The sequence below is a fragment of the Durio zibethinus genome, chromosome 11 (assembly GCF_047325235.1).
Source record: "Durio zibethinus cultivar Kanyao isolate XHJ-2024 chromosome 11, ASM4732523v1, whole genome shotgun sequence".
Classification (NCBI taxonomy): Eukaryota; Viridiplantae; Streptophyta; class Magnoliopsida; order Malvales; family Malvaceae; genus Durio; species Durio zibethinus.
In genome coordinates, this window is record NC_143172.1 from 18,359,033 (window position 1) to 18,378,553 (window position 19,521).

The following is a 19,521-nucleotide window of genomic DNA, read 5'->3' on the forward strand; positions in this document are numbered from 1 at the left end:
GCTATGAGCGGATTTTAAAGCTAAAGCAATTACTGAAATTTAGATATTGCAAAGGTTTTGTTTGAAATTTAAAGAATCAGTTTCAAGTTAGAAAACCTTGAATTTAAATTTTAATTGCAATTCAAAAAATCAAAACTAAAAAAAATAAATAAAGATATAATAGTCAATTCATAATTGTAAAATCTTATCGTTTTCTTTTTTCTAATTTAAAAAAATTTAAAAAATGACCATTTGTAGGGAAACGAAGGGGCTAAACACCCTTCCCGTTTTGTTTTTTTGTTTATTTATTTATTTATTTTAATTTAGGTGTTATCCAAACAAAGGACAAGGAGGATTTCCCTTTCCCCTTCTTTTAGTTTCCTTCCCCTTTCCTTACCCAGTCCAAACTCACTTACCCCAATCCAAGGCCAGTGCAATGTTCCATAAAAACTAGTACGTCATGATCTTTAACACTATATATATACAAACACACGCATACATAAATAAACGCACACTTCTAAGTTACAACAGAATAAAAAATAACTACTTGTATAAGTAAAACTAGAATTACTAATGCAGACTAATTGGGACGGCCGGCAACAATTACAAAGCATTATTCCTAGTACGAAAATGAAAGCCATTTCGGCAGGGCAATTATATGGGATGGGCCAAAGACCAGCCAGCTAGACGCCTCGGTTTTCTGGTAGTCCAATGAACAGTCCTGTCTCCACCTCTGAGCTCTGGCTTCTTTGACCGCTACAAGTTACTGCTTCTTTCTGTTGAGTTAATAGCTGCCATTGCCCCCCACCACTCTAAAAGTTCACAGGGAACAATTAATATCAACTACCATGGTATCCAGGAAAACTTGAAACATAGCTAGCAATGGCCAGCTCCCATCACTCTTTTATCATTCAGAATAAATCCTAGTTTTGGATTAGAAGCTCAAGCAACGCTTAAGAACATGAAGGTCATGACTCATGCCAGGTAGTAAATATGTGTATGGAATTTTGGAATGAAGGGATCACCTTTTCAGATAACTTTGCATTCTCTTCTTGCAGAAATCTCTCCTGAATTGAGATGAACATAAAAACTTTATTAAATAACACTGAATGCCTAATGGACATTTAAACTATTGCATACTTGTTTACCCATCATACCTTTGCTTTTAGTTGCTCTATCTGCTCCTTAAGCAAATGGCCCTGTAACATACATATACGACATAACAAATTCATTATAGCTTACGTTCACTTAGGATTTGTATGATTAATACTTTAGCTATTTGCTTTTCTTGAATAGAAAACAAAAAACTATATGTATATGAACAAAAGGTAAATAACAAAAGCACGGAGCTTTACATTCCTACATTTTGTTGTAGAAACATTGACATGAAAAAGGACAGTTCAAATTTGCTGGTTACAAACCTTTCTTGCCCTGATGTTTCTTAAGCTTCGTTCCAGCTGGCTTTCAACCTCATGAAGTTCGTCGACAGAACACAAACCAAGACCTTGACCCAACAGCTTCCTGAGGTAACAAAAATTTTCAGTTTAAACAGACCTCATGAAGAATGTGCTTACGTTAAATACTTGTCTGGAAGAAGTATCAAACTAAATCATTAACCTTTGAGAAACTTCAAGAAGCTCAATCTTCCTGACCATATTCGCTGCTTCAAGCCTCAGTTGCTAAATGTCAAAAACCACATAATCAAACCAGAATGTATACGTGTCTTTGAAGAACGCAATGAAGTTCACAGAGCAGTACAAATTATGATAAACGAACATTCAGTTCCCAAAACATATTATCATAGCACTAAAGCTAAATAATAATTATATCTGTTTGAACACATTGTAAAAGTAGCATCGAATATATAATAACCATTTAAAATCATCTAAAATCTTAGGTCCTGTTTGCTGTATAAGAAGGATTAATACTCTCTTAATATAAAATGATTCAAACCTTTCAAAGTGAAGAGAATTATTTTTAATTAATGAGATTAAACTTACATGTCTTATAATACTCTTAAAAATTACATTAATAATTTAAATTATATAAATTTTGAGAAAAAATAATTTTGACCAATAAATAAATTATTAAATCTTAATTCTGGCACACATTAAACATAAGATAAGATATATATGACTTGAGAAAATTTCTTATATTCACGGGCACCACAAAAAAGAAATGATCTTTGTATTCATTAAAGTATGAAATATTTTTGAACCACATATTTTTATGTTCTTTTTCTCTTCTTGTTTTTAGGTTTTTTGTTTTTATTAGTTGATGCTTGGGTTGATAATCTAATTTCTAAATTGATTGCTTTGATAAACTTTTGTTGCAACTTAATGGTTTGTATATCTAGTCTAAAATCACAATATGCCAGAATTTTACCCAATGTGTTGCTTCAGGATTTTTTTTTTTTATATAATTTGAATTTGTCAAAATTTGAGTTACGGTCACTAAAATTAAAAATCTAGTAATCTATTAATAAATCATATGATTGTTAGCATTAATAGATAAATTTTGTTTTAATTTTTAAAAATATTTTTTTCTACATATTATGTTAATATCACCATAACCACATTTTGTTTATAATAATGATAATTCTAGTAAAAAATAAAATTACATTTAAGAAATTTAAATATATCTAAAATGATTATTCATAGAACTAGATAATTGGTATCCTTATTTGTAAATGGAATTGATACATTTTCATATTCTTTTAGATATTTATATTTTATTGTGTAATTTAACATATATTAATATTCTTGTAATAACAAAATATATTAATGTTGATATTCTCAACTCCTTTGACTAATAGTAGTGTAATAGTAAAATAAAATTATCATTCTAAACATAAGATTAAAAATAAAATTGTTTTACTAAAAAATTTAATTTGATTATTAATTAAAAAAATCATTAAGAACTTGTATAATTTATATCATATTTTATTTAATTTTATTTGAATAGTTATATGGCATAAAACAAATTGTCTTAAAATAGTTTAAATCACTAATATATGGATTAGTTAAAGAAATAATATTATGAATGATCTTGGATTATAGTTAAATATTTAATACAATACCTGAATTTTAAAATTCTCTAATGTGATATTTAATTTATGAATTTATTAATTAATATGATATTTGAAGGGTTATTTATCACGTATCATTGTTTATAGCTAATCACGTTAGGGGTGAATATTATATTAATTAATCAATTCATAGTTTAGGTATTAATTAGATATTTTTAAAATTCAAGTGTCACATTAAATATTTTATTATAATTTAAGAGTTATTCATAATATTAACTCTTAGCAAAACGAACATCTAAACAATCAAAGATTAAGGTCTAACCTGAGTGTATCGTTCCATTTCAGGCTTGTCATTTTGCACTTCTTTGATATACTTGCTGTATCGTTCTATTGCCTTTTGCATGCTGATGCATCCATAACACAAAATGAAAATCAGTCCTTGTTATCTATTCTTAAGGAATAAGAACAATGAAAAGGCCACTCCTAGCATAACTCAGTTGTTCTTTCATGTTAATATAAACGAAACACGTATCATCCGCTTTCCAGGTTTCATATATAGTAATGGATCAATGGTCATCATGTAGTTAGGGTCCCATCATTGCAGGATTCTGTTTAACTGCAACATTTTTTCATGGCGCATGCTCTCATGGCTTTAACAGTGTCTTAATACTATTAATCCAAGGCTTTTACCTTCGCATCTAGGATCTCAAAATGAAAGGCTTTTTGTTCTTAACTGTATTCTAGTTATCGATAGGACTCAAATTCCACATATGTAGTGTGAAATTTAATCTAGAGCTTTCTCAATAAAATAAGCGGAATCATCATACATATATCTTGAGCAGGAGTAATAGCTTTTCTTATTTCCTATGTAAAGCATTGAGAAAATGAAAGTTGACATTGAGCATGAGAATCATAGGAATTCATCTATTCATATAGGTGAAAAAGTTCATGTCTTTCTGCTCTACTACATATTATATATATTCCTGCAAGTGAAAGGAATTTTATCAGATTCGGTACCAAGAAGCCTCTATAAACGACTAAAAGAGGATTTGGGATTGTGAATACTTCCAAACAATAGTTTACCATAAGAGACTTTTTTTACTAAAATTATGCTTGTGTCAAGATGCACAACGCTTACAAATGGAAGGAGGTCCCAAATTGATCGGTGGCTACTGTAGAAACATCATATGCGTTGGATATACTTTTTTTTTTCTAAATTCATACATTAAGCATTGAGAATATCATAATTTAGGTTGTGCATGAGAAACATAAATATTCATCTATGCAGCGCAAGAAAAATTTGCTAGGCTTTCTGCTATCCTTATTATATTCAAAGTGGAAGGAACATATGAAGATTCAGTAACTATAGGCCTCTATAAATTTCTAGTATTTTTCACTTTTCTTTTCCTTTGCATTTGTGATGATTCACAATATTAGAGAGGTCACCATTACATTAATCAATTAACCAAACTATATTTCCCTTTCAACAAACATTTATTATAGAAGACTCTCAAATATTAATTTAGAGAAAAACAAAGCAAAGAACATAATAGTGCAGCTAGGTAAACATCAGAGAGGCTAGCATAAATCACTGAATGGCTGAAAATTCAAGTAGCCCTTCCTCGGAAGCATGTTAGACCTTTAGCAGAAATTAAAAACCATGGCCTATAGCACAAATATACAACAGAAATAGATTGGCATAAATCATATTTTTTTCTTTCATGAATAGTATTTCGTAATTTTATGTTCTGATCAATTACCTTCCAACAAAAATTGATTATCGGAAACTCCATAAAACTAATTTAGAGCAAAAGAAAGCAAAGAACATAATGGTGAAGGTAAACACCATAGAAACTAACATCATGCATGCACTAAATGGAAAATAATTGATATAGCCCTTCCACTAAACATGTTGGACTGCAGACGAAAACTTGTGACAATGGCCTAAAAGCACAAGCAGAAAACAGAAATACATCAGCATAGATCATGCTCCCTTTCCCTTTCATGCAATGTATTTGATAATTTTGTGTTCTCAATCATGCAAATTTGGTCTCTTAGAACAAACAATGTATGGATGTTTTGATGCACCCTTGAAAAGTGGAAAAGCATTGATTAATTAATTTAACAAATCCCAGGAACACATAAGTGATACTGTTAATCCCTCATCAAGTTAATTCATGTACTTCAGATTTAAACCTATCACGAGAACTAATACTAAACAGGTTATTTGATCCTTTCTTGAACCAACAATTCATCTCAACCTTTAACTGTATTAGATTAAAGAGTTAAATAGCTAAAGAAGTTAGCTCTTCAAGCTTGTCAATAAATTAGATAAAACTATTTCATTAATGAGATGAATCAAATGATGTCATCTCATTAATGGGTAAGTGTTTTAACAAAATATTAATTTTTTTTATATTTATTTTAAGAATTGATATTTGCTCATTAATAAAGTGACATCATCTGATTCACTAATAGCATATAGACTTTATACACTATCAGTCCATCAAATATAAACTCGTAAAAAATTAAGACATATTCCCATGTAGGTTAATGTCAGGAGTCCCCCCTAAACTATAGTAGTTAAAATGTTTAATGTGTTACTTGAACTTAAAAAATATTGATTTAACTTAATATCTGAATTATGACTCTATTAACTAATAAGATACTCACCCTTAAAGTGATTAATTTCAAATGATGATACGTGAAGAACAAATCAATATTGAAGTATCACATTAGTTAACAGATTCATAATTCATTTATCACATTAGAAATTTTTAAAACTTAAGTACCATATTAAATATTTTATTATAATAGAGGGGCATCCATAACATTAACCCTCCAAAGTACTTTCCATTTTACATTTTGCTGACTCCTTAACTAAATTGGGGGTTCATAGAAACTCAAACTTTATGGCTTGGATATAGCATTGCATTTTCTTGCATTAATAAGATTTTTTTTAACTTTGAAACAATAAAGTATTTTCCATTTTACTAATTATATGCAATAAGATGGTTTTATTGGAAAATCTAGCCATCGAACCAGAAGTATCAGTGGCTGTTTCCCAGGCTGAATTCATTATTCAAAAATTTTTTAGTAAAACCCTAAAAGATAATTATTAGAAGATGCACTGACATTCTTAGACAAGGATTCAAATAAAGGTAGTCAATGGAAATTCAAGGGATGACTTCAAGTCCTCAACAACTTGAAAAGAAAATATTTCTTAAAGGGAGAAAAGGGAATGCAATAACATTATAAACAGAAAAACAGAAACACATGAACCCAATAACGATTCCAAGGACTTGATCATAGAACTCATATAGTACTCTTTTTTATCTTGTTCCTTCAAATTGTTTTTTTAAAGAACAAACACCAAGAGTAAGATTGCCAAATAAGGTAGTCAAAGACAAAAAAATCCACCGTAAATGTGCAAATCTGTGAAGACTGTTCATAGAATCTTTGACACTACAAAAAATACAAAATTGAATTGGGGGGAAAGATATGCTTGAGACCAAGAGAGAAGGAGAAGAATGAAACTCCTCTTATACATGAAAGCAATTATAGCCCAACATCATCATACACTAGGCCTAAACTATTGCAACTACCCATACTATGTTGCTACAACACGCATTCATATATACCATCTTCAGCAAATTATCTCGAAAATCGACGTTATGAAAAGGGAAAAATTAGTGAAGGAACATACTCGGAACTTGAGTACTCATATACTCTTCCTTTCTGTGAGAAAATAATGACAGAAACTTCAGCATCGCAGAGAACAGAAAGCTCGCGAGCCTTCTTCAACAGCCCGCTTCGACGCTTGGAGAAGGTCACTTGCCGGCTAGTTGCATTTTCAATTCGCTTCATCTGAATTTTCCCTCTCACCATCTCCTGTTTTCACCATCAAAACTCGTACGTTTAGAAATGCAGTGAAGATCTTCGGAAAACCTAAAGCCTAAAACAGCGAGAAAGAATACCCACCAATTTAAGATGAAAAATTCTTCAAAAATTATTCTAGTTAAGCACCGATGTGATGGCAAAATATGTATAACTAGTCACTAGAAATGATAAGTTTCAACCCAGAAATATAAATGAAGAAAATAGTCAAAATTTGGTGAGCCTGTTGACAACCCAGTATCCCATCAACAGCAACAAGAAAATATTTATTAAGTTTTAAAACAAGAGTAGCAGGAATAAAGAAAAACCTGAATAAAATTCTCAAATTAAGGAAGTAAGTTCAATAAATAGACAAAAATTTCTATTAAAAAAACAAAGAAAAAAGAAAGGAAAGAAGAAGGAAGAATCAGAGCTGTGAGAAGGGTGAAATGAAAAAATTCAGAAACCCTGAAAAGATTCACAGAGCAAAAACGCTTTGGACTGTTGATGTATCACTCTCTTTATTTTCAAACCACAAACCCTAAAGTTTTTTTTTTTTTTTTAACGACCTTATTCATACATTTTTGTATTCCTTTCTTTCTTTCTTTCTTACTCTTTCAGGGTGGAAAAAGAAAGGCAATGATCTGATTCAGATCAAAACAGATTCGTTCAACCCCGAAATAAACGATACAAAAAAGATTTGAAAGACTATGAAGGGGGCTTTATCTTGTTTTGGTAAAATTAAGAAAAGAGTAAAGGAAAGTTGGAAAGAAGCAAGAAGTAGACAGAACTCACTAAAATACTCCGAAAAACAACAGGCAAGGAAACGATAAAAAAAAAAAAATCGGTATCTGGACAACATCATCGTACAATGATTTACGTTGCTGACCAATGGCATCTGGACAGTGCACGATATTGCATCGACGAATGGTAGCAGACTTGTCACGTGTCTCGCCGTGTTTGGAGAGTCAGCGAAAACTTTTCTTCTTGCTTTTGCTTTAGTCTTTTATACGTATATTTTTACGTGTATAATAATTAATTAGGGATATTATTTGTTTATGATAACAAAGTGGGCGGGACAACGATTTTAGCTCCTAAGTGCAGGGAATTTGTGATAATGGTGTGGAGTATTATATGTTTGCAATTTTTGGATGTGGCAGATTGTTTGAGGCTGGGGTCTTTTTTGCCATTTTGGTGGGTTGGTCTTAGGTTTATTTTCGTATGTATTTGGTTTATTTTCTTTTTTGCCATTTTCAATGTATTTGGGTTCTTCAGTCTAGAACCACTACTCTGATTAAGTTAAAATATTAAAAAAATTCTTAAATTTTATCACTTTATTTAAAATTTTTTTTATTTTTATATTATATCTAAATAAGTTTTTATTCTTTAATTTATATTCAAATAAATTTTTATTTCAAACAAGAAATTAATTTATGTTAAGAGTTTATTTAGATATAAATTAAAAATTAAAAATTTATTTAAATACAATTTAAAATTTAAAAATTTATTTGAGTATAAAGTAAATTTTAAAAATTTATTTAAATACAATAAAAATATAAAAGTGCACTTAAAAAATGTAATAAAGTTCAAAGATTTTGTTAAAGTTATCTTAGCATTCCACTTAGCTTGCTTGATAAAAAATCATAATTTAAAAAATATAAAAAATAATAAATATTAAAATTTGAAGTTCAAAATTGTTAATTGTGATAACCAACTCTTGTTGTTGTCGACTTTAATCCATCAACAGTGCTTTGTGTTTGCACACTTACAAAGATGCGATTTCTTGTTTAAATCATATATACCCTACATGATTGCAAGCATTGCTACGATTAAAATTAAGGAATCCCTTTTATATATACCCTAGTGGGCTGCTCTCGCTTCACCGATGGTATAAATTTTTTATATTATTATTTTTTATGTTAGCATGAAATAAAATAAAAAGTTTTAATATTGTAATTATTTTTTTATTTTTAGATCATAATATGATTGACTATCAAACGATAATATATAAATTCAACTCTACAATTTATTTATCTAAAATTTTATGCTTCTAGTAAACTTAAATAAAATAACTTTAAAAAACTTTTTATATGAAACATTATTTATGGAATGCAAATATTCTAGTTGGTGAAGCTAAAAAAAATTTTAAAAAAATTTAAATTATTAATTATCAACTTTGAAATTTTTCATTGATAGTAAAAATGTCATAAATAGTTCTATAAAGTCATTTTTACACTCCAAATATGTGATGCATATTAAATTTTAATAAGAGTAAATCAATAGATAAGACAATACAATAATTAATAGAATTTTACATAAAATATGAAATATCTAAAAAATCTCTAAGCAGATGTCTATTTATGAAGATAAAAATCATAAATCCGACTGATATTTGAATTATTATATAGAAGCCAACTTTTGTTGATGTCAAAATCCCTATCATTTTATTAAAAGCAAAGTATACTTAGAGATTATGCTACCACGCATCACTGTAATCTTCCAAAATATAGTAATGCTTAATAATCAAGTTCAAATTACTACAGCGCGTACATGTGTACAACAACATACAAGGTAATGCATTATTTATGTAAATAAAAACTAAAACCCTACACTTCAAAAGAAACAATAGAGAGAGTAAAAAATTATCGCCAATGCTATTGTGACTGGTGACAACACGAGCGAATAGTGGAAGTGGGTCAACAAAAGCATTGGAGAAAGGCACAATTGGCATACAAACACAAAAAATGGAAGTGGTTCCACCGTCCAAACCTAAAATCACTTGTCCGTTTATCGCCATCACCATCTAGTGCTCAAAGTCCCAAATTTCTCCATTCTTATATCTCTTCATTGCAGAAAATTCTTGCTGATGATTCAAACTATAAAATTTCAAAGAAGACGAGTTAAAAAATAGTGAATAAGCCAAATGTAAAGTGAAATTTCATTTTTGTATAGTTTAATAAAATTAACATATTGACGAATTGGTTTATCATCTTACTTGCACAGATGAGAATTCTTACATGAGGCATTGCTCTATCATCTTACTTGCACAGATCTAAGACATAATTTTTTCATCTATTTTTACCATATCTATCTTAACTACGAATGTGACCTTTCGATTTAAGAAAAGCTCATCTCTTTTTTCCTTAATTTATAGTGTAGCTAATTTTTGTTTTCTGCTTCTTAGAGGATCTTTTGTTCTAGTTCTTTATATAGACAGTAACATTTGTAGCATTCAATATTGTATGCGAATCTAATATTCCTAGCTCGACTTTATGAAACCTTGACATATAAATCAGAATGTTTAATCTAAAATTTGTCAATTCCCTCTCTTACCCATACCTATTCATAAAATGTTTAAAATGCAACAATGAAAGCATTTACCATTCTTCTAAAAGTTTTATATATAGACACAACCAGGCATAGGATTCTACTTAACCAATCTACATCTATTCCTTGTCACTGGAATCTTCTTTCACTATTAGTAGAGCCTTGTGTATTTATGCTGGATTTACTCTTTGGACAAGTAATCATGGCATAGTACTTTGTGTAGTTCCTTTGCATGTTACCTCTTATTTTTGTCGTAGAGGCCTATGTTGCATTATTTTATGAATGGGAGCTCAAACTCATTGGTTGATATAGGGTTATCTATTTGAGTTTAAAGTTAAGAATGAAAGGTTTACTTTTTTTGGTTATTAATACTTTCATCTTGATCATGCTTATCCGGTGCCATAACTACTCATTGGTATTTAGACAGCATGTAGGTTCGAAGGCAACATTAAAATGCAAGTAAAAGGATAAAGATTTTCAACCATGTAGGAGTAGAAATTCATTTAATCAACAATGGCTATAATATTTGAATTTATTTTTTTGGTGATTTGAGGGTTTAAATTTTAAAGTTTTTATTGTATAAATTGTAAAAACAGCATTTTTCCCCAGCTAAATTAGATAGTATAGTTGAAACATCAATAGAGTGTAAAATTATACATATAAGTTTGAAATTTTCATAGAAACATGAATTTTTCCGCCAAAAAAACACATGTAATTATATCTTGAATTCAACAGAGAATTTCTCTCTTTGCAACTTCTTTTTTTCTCTCATAAAGCCCAGCTTTTGCTAAAAACTATCAACAATTTTTAAAAAATAAATTAAATCAATAACCCTAAAAACAAAATCTAATATTTTAAAATATATACCTTTTTCCAAATCACAATTTCTTTGTATATCCGTTTCAATAGGACTTGCCATCAATATTAGCTTTGTTACATTGTATTGCTTTACTGGTATGGCTGCATACAACGACAAATTACTCAATCCCTCAAAACTCACCATCTCTCTTTATATTATATATCCGTTCACTGCCAAAAGAAAACCTTAATTTTTTAATGGAAAAAAGTAAGAGCAATTTCAATTTTAATTGAATAGGTCAATAACAAAAACTTTACCATTAGTAGAATAACCAAAAACAACAAAAATATTTGATCAAGCAAATTAAAGAACATGCAAAAAAACCTTAAAAATTGAAAATTTGAAGGCAAAATCGAAAAATAAAAAAGTTTCAAAATAGGAAAATAAAAAACAAAAAAAAAGTTAAAAAAAGAGGAGAAGGAAATTGAGACTTTAGAAAGATCTAGGGGCATAACGATAGAGAGGTTAGTCCATCAGTAGCCTTTTTTCCCTCTTTCCATCTTAATCGTTCCCTTTGTTTTTCTCTATTGTTCCCTTCTCCTTTCTCTTTGTTTTTTTTTCTTTTCTATCATCTATCTCAAAAAATCCAGAACGTTTAGTCTTTAATTTGGTCAAATTTACCTTTTAATTTTTTAAGATATTAATGATGTGTACAACAAATTAGAAAACAAAACAGTTATGGGATAGCTTTTATAGTATTTATAGATTTCTTTTCCCACAAATCTTTATTTATTCAAGTATATTTTGATATTAAAATTTTATGTTGAATTTGACTTATTATATTCTAAGTTGTTTGTTTTGATTTTTAAGTGATGTAATACTTTGATTTATGATTGTAATTTATAATTGTGATTTCATAAAAAAAAAAAATTTAATTAATATTATTTAAATTTTTAGTAACTTTTCCCTTTTAACTTTTTTGTTTTTTGAGAAATTACCTTTCAACTTTGATTAGTTTTAGTCTTTAACATTACATTACTTAAAAAAATAAAATCGAGGGATAGAGTATGGTGTCAACAATGTTTGTCAACAACATTCCATTAAGGGTGAATCAGATATGGCTATAGGGTATATTTCAACATCATGAATTAGTAGTAGATGTGATTATACGCCAAAAGAGAAGCTAGAGTGGAAGAAAATTTGGATTTATTTGATATACCGATAGTAAAAGGGCTAAAAAGAGTGTGTGTAAGGTTGGTTATTTGATTTTTGCATTGGAGTAAATAGGGCAAAGTATAATGATAAAACAGAATGTTGGAAAAGAACTAAAAGGTAAGAACATAAGTCAATGGGACTACCAAGGTCTACAAACACATAATACAATCAAGAAAGCAATGAGAATAGAGAGAAAAAATGAGCTGCAAATAGAAGAGAATGTAATTGGTACTTAACAGACATATATTTAGTCCTTAATTATTGGTAAAAACATTGTCCCTGATAAAAAAGTTAAAAGTGATACAAAAATTAAAAATGGTAAAAAATCAAAGGAAGATGAGGCTATCGCGCTGAAAATTTATAGTCGTGTGGTGGAAAATAAAGTACTTCATAAGCTTGAAAACTATTTGTTAGAACAATAAAGGTTATTATGAAACATACAAATTGATAAAAAATTTTAGGATGAATGAAGTGTTTGATATCTCTGGTTAAAAAAAATTGGACAACAATTTCTCATTGAGTTTAAGGAGAAAAAACATAGGCTATAATGAAAAGCTTAGGTTGGTCATGATTGAGAAAGTGGTTCGATGTGGTAGAAGAATGGTTAGAGAACATTCAACTGAAGCATAAGGTTATCGGGTTACTTGCTATGGTCTATCTTTACATGCATAGAATTATGAAACTTCAAGAACATTGCAAATTTATGGGGAAACCTATTAAGTATGGATGATAAACTTTAAGGTATCGAGACTTTAGTAAAGGAGCAATGTTGATAATGATGAACTACTTAGATAAGTTAATGAACTATTGTCGTATATTATTATAAGAAACCTTTCCTAGTAAGAGTAACAGAAGATGAAGAGGATTTGGTGTTGTTAATTCATTATCGCTACAAAAATTTTTATGAAAACAAGAGAAACAGTAAGCCTTTAACAAAATAAATCTAATTGTGACTTTTCTGAAGATAATGGAAGGTTGAAATGAACAATTATATGATTTCTCATATGACAAGGTTAAAAATGATGGCATTAATGATACAACCAATATGAAGAATGTGGAATTTGAGAAAACAAGTGTGGGTGTGGAATATGAAGTTGACGTACCAAGCAAACTCAATTTAGCAATAATTAGGGTTGATGCTCAAAAGTTAATTGAAAATAACTTGGATGCCTTACCAGCTGTCAATATAAAAAATAAAGAAATAGTAGAGGAAGAGGATTGGTTTAATGACTCTAGATTGAATGGTGTGGAGCAAGTTGAAGAGTCCATTAACGTCTAAAGATTTGAAAGTTTTTATCCAATAAATTCAAGCTTGATCTATGTGAAGAAAATTAAAGTTCTTTTTGAGAAGGATAACAATGAGTTTGAAGGTGATGGGCTTAATAAAGGGATGAGAACTATCAAAGGCTTTGAAGAGGTTACCGCTTTAGATGCTAAGATCTTAGGCACGATTTCTAAATTAAGAAGAAAAAATAAAAGAGTACAAAGCTTAGCAGAGATTGAAAGGGATATGATAGAGAAATTTACAGTTAGAAAAACTAAATGAAAGAAAAAAGTAAAAAAAAAAGTAAGAAGATTTTATCAAAAAATACATAGTAATAGCATTATTGCTAACACCTTGTTATCATACGAAAACTTTCAAAATAGGGGAAGGTTGCTATGCAAGAAAGAAGTAAAAAGTACATGAAAAGTAAAAAATAGGTTGGAGATGTACGTAAGCTGTGATAATGATATGGTGATTGACAAACTGATAGAAATAAAGTCTATGATGCAATAACCATGATGTAGGGATCATGTAGAAGGTATTAATAGTAGTTGATTTAATAATAATTTATTTGCTATTATTTTTTATTGTTCAGACTTCAAAGTTTTAGGGTGTATAATAAAGATGCCAGTGGTTCAAGCACAAGGAAGATGTCGGTGGTGTAACGAGAAGTAGTTGGTTTTGTTTTAGAACAAAGTGTTAATAAATTCATTGGGGCAGAGTATTGTTGATGGTTGATTGGGAATGAAGGAGATGCATTATTTTGGTTAGATGATGAAGTGGTGATATAAAACTTTTAAAGATAAGTTTCCAAAGATTTTTATATCTATTGACAAGTGTGTAAAAGTACTTGATTATTTTATAAATAATAGCTTCATTCATCGAGATTGATAGGGTTCTATAGAATGATATCATTTAGATGGAATTGCCTATGCTAAATGAACAATGTCTTTAGGTTGAAAAAATGTTGTTGGTCTTCAACAAAGAATGATAAAATTATTTGAGAGCAAGATGATAAAGGTTTTCCAATAAATAATGATAAAATTATATGAAAGTAAGATTATTAGGAAAGTTCTCAGTGAAGAAAATCTTAGAATTGATGAACTTCTTCTTAAATATTAGTTTTTTAATTGGTGAAAACTAGAGTTATGTTAACTTTAATTCATAAAAGCTTATTTATACTGTTTTGTTTCTCTAGTTTGAAGGTGTCTGTGTGGCTTGTTAATGAGATAGAACTGTAGCAACTTGAAGAAAAATGTCTATCATGTGGAGAGAATAGATTGAAATAGTAGAAAAAGAATTTTATTGGGTCAAAGTCATGTAGAAGGGTGTTTGAAATAGGTGAAATGCTCTATTTTAGTTGATCGATGGTTTTATGCAAATCCTTTAAAGATATGTTCCCATGCTATTTTTCCTTACTTTTGCTTTGGATATCATATCTAAATATAGGAATAGAATTTTGGATTGAGAATTTTGAAAGTTTTTTATTCCCAAAACCTATAGATCTCAATTTTATTAGCTTGAAAGTACAGGATTCTTGTTGGGTTGCTATTTTTTTGTTTTATCTTTTTCGAGTTTTGAAGTCATTAACAGGTGTGAGAATTTGAAAGGTACATATTTAAGTTGGATTAGTGGAAGTTTTGTAAGTGTTGTTTTTATGTTTGAAACTAATAAACATCTTTGAATGGGAGATGAATTTAGTATTTATTTTTATTGTGATTAGATAAGTAAGTGAGTTTATTTGAAATTTTGTTTGGCTAGCTGAAGATAATGTTAAAGATTACATATTGTTTCTATTGGAGATTAGCCTGTATTAGAGTTTGAGATTAAACAAGGAATGAAATTTTAATGTGGATTTGGAATCCATCTTCACTATTAAATGAGAGAAGATAGTGAGATTGTGCTTTTGGAATCCATATTATACTGATAAATGGGTGAAGAAATTTGAGGTTAAGCCTTTGAAAGTTGTGAATTATATCCATAAGTTTAGTTCCTTTGTTACGAAGACTAGTGTTAGGAAATGGTACAGTGTTGCAAATAGGATGGATGTTATGGACTTTGCCAAAACATGGTTGTTAGTGTTTGTAATGCTCAATTGGTTAGGGGTTTCTCTAGGTTATTCACAATCTATCTTTTAAATTTTAATGATAATGGGATGGCGAAGGGTTGAGCTATAGATGGAATGGATCTAAAAGAATTGTTTATTGCCTTGTGGTAGGAGGTTAACTTTTGTACAGGGATGGGGATTTTTTGGTGTCTATCTAGTTTTGGATTTTTATTATTTGTTTTAATGATGGTAACTCACATTCTAGTTGTATCATGGCTTTGTACAATGCTTTATTCTTTATAAAAAAATTTCTTGACTTAGCAAAAAAAAAAAAAAAATACATTACTTAATTGATTTAAAGGTGTATAGAAATTTTTCTTTTTTTGCTTTTGATCTTTTCTTTAATTGCAAAATGGGTGAGAAAAAAATTAAGAAAATCAAAAATTGATTCAAAATCATAGTGCTCAGTTTGATTCGGATCAATTTTTTTCTTATTTGGTTCAGTTTAAGTTTAGATATTATATGTTTTTTTATTATATTCAAATCAGATCTTAGATCTAAAAATTAAAAAATAAAAAATATCTAATTTGAACCGAACTAAATTATATATTTTAATTAGTTTGTATATATATTTTAAACTTTTATAAAATAAAATTAATTATTTTATATGTAAATATATTTAAATATATTAAAAATTATATTAAAAGAATATAAAAATCGATAAATCATACCAAACTAGTTGAATTCGGTTCAAATTAGATCAATTTTTAAAAAAATTGATTTAAATTTAAATTAGATATTAAAAATCCATAATACTATACATTATTGAAAAAAAAAAAACTAAATTCAATCCAAACCATTATTATACCTATTGATTTTACTTTAAAAGGAAATGATTGAAGTTCTAAAATAAATACAAAAAGTGATGCACTAAACAAGCACAATTTTTTTTCTTCTTTTGTCTCCTTTGAATTTATTGTTTATTTTTTAGGTAAAAAAAGTTGAAGAAAGAATAGCAAGTTCTCTTATGTAGTTAAAAATTCCCTGAAAAGCATATTTATGAATTGAGATTTGGTTTTAATAATTCAAAAGGTAAGAAATTATCCTTTTTTATTACTATGTCAAAGGAGGATATGCAAAACATAAAGGATAGAGACTTAAAAAAAAAAAAAAACCATAAGGATGGAGTGCATAAAATCTTTGAGCTTTTATTATAATTAATTCAACAAATTTTTTGTGCAAAAAGGAGAAAAAAGCCACTTAAATTATATAAGATCTAAACATTACAACATTAAAATTTATTCTTATATCAATTTATTTGTATTTAGTGACAAATTCAAAATTTTTTAGAGATTATCCATTTATTATAGTTAAAGAAAACTTGAAAAAAGTAAACGAAAAAAACAAAGAATAAAAAGGGTTAAGAAGGTAAAAAAAAAATTATAAAAAAGAGAGAATGAATCAAAAGTTTTGGGGATTATGAAAGTAGAGAGAGAAAAAGGTAATAAGGGAAAGAAATTAAAGAAGAAGTTAGAAAGAGGAAAAAGAGAAAGACCCAAAGAAATAAAGATAAAAAGATATGGATAATATAGATAAAAAGACAAAGAGAGAAAAAGGGAAAAAGAATAAAAAAGTAAAAAGTGGAAATCGATGCAACAAAGGTTCGCGCAATTACTTAAAGTTTAGGGCCTAGTTGAAAAGTACCTAAGTTTGAACCCTCATGTCCCTTATTGGTAGGTGATCTGTAAGTCCAAAAAGTCCTGAAAGATTTGTAAATCTCCTTGTAGATTGGTAGCTTACCCTGGCGTTAGAGATGGAATAACCTTCTATACCCCTAAACTTTTTCAAGATAAAAAAAAAGAGTGGAAATCAATTGTAGTGGCTTGATATTTTTAATTAAAAAAAAGGTTAGAAAAGAATAAAGAAAGAAGGAAAATTTGAAAAAAAAATTATGGTATTAGTCTGGTGGATTCTTTCTTTTCTTTTTATTATTTTGTAATTTTGTCATTTGATTTTTCAATTTTCTTAATATTTGCATGATTATTATTTGAGGGTTTATTTCTGCAAGTGTAATTTCGATAATATCTTTTATTGTTTTGTAATATTTTGATTCAGCTCTATTTGTAAATTTATTTTATTTCTTCCCATTTTTTTCTTTAAAATTTTCTTATTTTTAATTATTAAAGCCAAACTAGTAGGCAAATAAAGTTGTTGTTTATATATTGTTGTAGGATCATTAAAGATGTTTTTGATAGTTTATAACTAATAGATTGAACTTTTAGCCTTTTTAACTTTTTCTTGATAAATGCAAGCAAACTAGATAGATAAATTGTAGTCAAAGATTCTATTAGCTAAGATTTCTTAGAATTCATTTTGGACTTTATAAATTCAAATTGCTTTGACATATATTCATGACTATAAGTTTATTGTACAATAAATGATGTTTGTTAATAAAATTAATATTAAAAGCTTACTTAATGTTATTTTTTTTTCTTGGTTCTTCAAATATTGGTGGTATATTTAGTTGAAAATTTCTTATTGTCAATGAGATTGAATTCATATATTATCATCTTGAATGATTGTTGCAGTAAAATATGAAGTGTAATATTGAATTCATTTAATAGAATTATCAATAAATGATTTGATTTGTTTTTGTTTTAATTTTTTTATTTTCAGCATATTATTTCTTATACATTTCATTTGTCCATGAAAATGTTATTATATTGTTGTTACTTAAAAATGTAGTTAAAATTTTTTTAGCAATTAAAGTTTTCTTGGAGATTTTAAATAGGTCAATATATTTGCTCTTTTTTCATTGAGTTTTCATAACTAGCTTTTGTGTATAATGAATCTGATGTGTTAATGAAGGAAGAATTAGATTAGAAGACTTGAAAGACTTAAAGCTAAATAAGTCAAGGGTATGATCGAATACTATTGGAAGTAGAGATTTTTAATTTGTTTTGAACAATGCTAAATTGTTAACCATGTAAGCGATAGTGGTGTTGGTATTAATGGAGTAAAAAATAATAGACTTTCAAGGTTAAATAGAATTACTTTGAATAGATCAAGGCACTTCAAGTAAAAGTCATGCGTGAAGTTTTTGTGATAATGGTTTAATTGAGAAATTCAACCAATAATAAATGCAGAGTGTGAGAATGTATTTGATGTAATTAATTGTATATTGTAAATGAATTTATTTTTCATCTTTTTTATTTGACACTAAATTTGCACATGTATTTCACTTCATACTCATCATTATTAATGGTTTATGTTTAGAGAAAAATGTCAAGCAAGTTATGATAAAAAAATTTGATGCACCATTATTTGCTTTAAAATTGAAAGTTGTTAATCTCTTTGGAAGTTTATTCTATACTAAAAAGTTAAAGTGGTTTGCAAAATAAGGAGTAAGCTTTTGTTGCATTTTTCAACTTGGTTTGTTTTTTGATAGTTGTTGTAAATATCTTAAGAAATATCAGCTTAAATGCAAAGAAATTGTGTGAATATTGGTTGCTTTTCTCATAAAGAACAGTGATATCAAACACTTTACTCTTTGCAAAATGTTTATTATAATTGTATTTTAATTATTGCATACCATACTTTTATGGGTAGTTAATGCATATTCAAATAAAGTTTTCATTTGTAATTATTGTTATAATTATTTGAACTATTTTTTTAAATGTTTATTTGTAAGTATTATAAATATAGTTTCTAACTTAATTACTAATTAACACATATTAACTTATTAAATATCAACCCAAGCAAAGCAAGGATATCACACCAGTGGACATGAAAAGATGGTAAATGGCTATTAAAATTAAATCATAAAAACTTTTGACAAAATTATTAGGTAGAAACATTTGTTGCTCCAAAAGGAGTTTAAAGTTTTTTAAAAAAGGAAATTAAATTCTAGTTTGTCAAGACTTGTATTATACTATATATTCTAAATTATGTCATAGTAGGGGTGAGAAAAAAATCAAAAAAATTAA

The 19,521-nt window shown here is 28.1% G+C and overlaps 1 protein-coding gene across 2 annotated transcripts; it reads right to left on the reverse strand.

Moving 5' to 3' along the window:
• Positions 1 to 440: 440 nt before the first annotated feature.
• LOC111289991 (MADS-box protein AGL42) lies at positions 441 to 7,637 on the reverse strand. Of its 2 annotated transcripts, XM_089768150.1 has the most exons (8): positions 6,989 to 7,637; positions 6,714 to 6,898; positions 3,330 to 3,411; positions 1,597 to 1,658; positions 1,401 to 1,500; positions 1,137 to 1,178; positions 1,005 to 1,046; positions 441 to 791 (listed from the first exon to the last, which is right to left on the reverse strand). In XM_089768150.1, the coding sequence occupies exons 2-8, from the start codon at positions 6,893 to 6,895 to the stop codon at positions 663 to 665; spliced, it is 639 nt and encodes a 212-aa protein (XP_089624276.1). In that variant the 5' UTR covers positions 6,896 to 6,898; positions 6,989 to 7,637; the 3' UTR covers positions 441 to 662. The 2 variants fall into 2 exon arrangements, with proteins under 2 accessions (XP_089624276.1, XP_089624277.1); XM_089768151.1 differs by lacking the exons at positions 441 to 791; positions 1,005 to 1,046 and having other exon boundaries at positions 1,131 to 1,178.
• Between the last annotated feature and the right edge of the window lie 11,884 nt (positions 7,638 to 19,521).

Coding starts and splice junctions, on each gene's coding strand:
- LOC111289991 (XM_089768150.1), bottom strand. CDS start 6,895: ATGGTGAGAGGGAAAATTCAGATGAAGCGAATTGAAAATGCAACTAGC. Junction 3,412..6,713: donor TATGAGTACTCAAGTTCCGA/GTATGTTCCTTC, acceptor TGGATGCATCAG/CATGCAAAAGGCAATAGAAC. Junction 1,659..3,329: donor AAATGGAACGATACACTCAG/GTTAGACCTTAA, acceptor TTTGACATTTAG/CAACTGAGGCTTGAAGCAGC.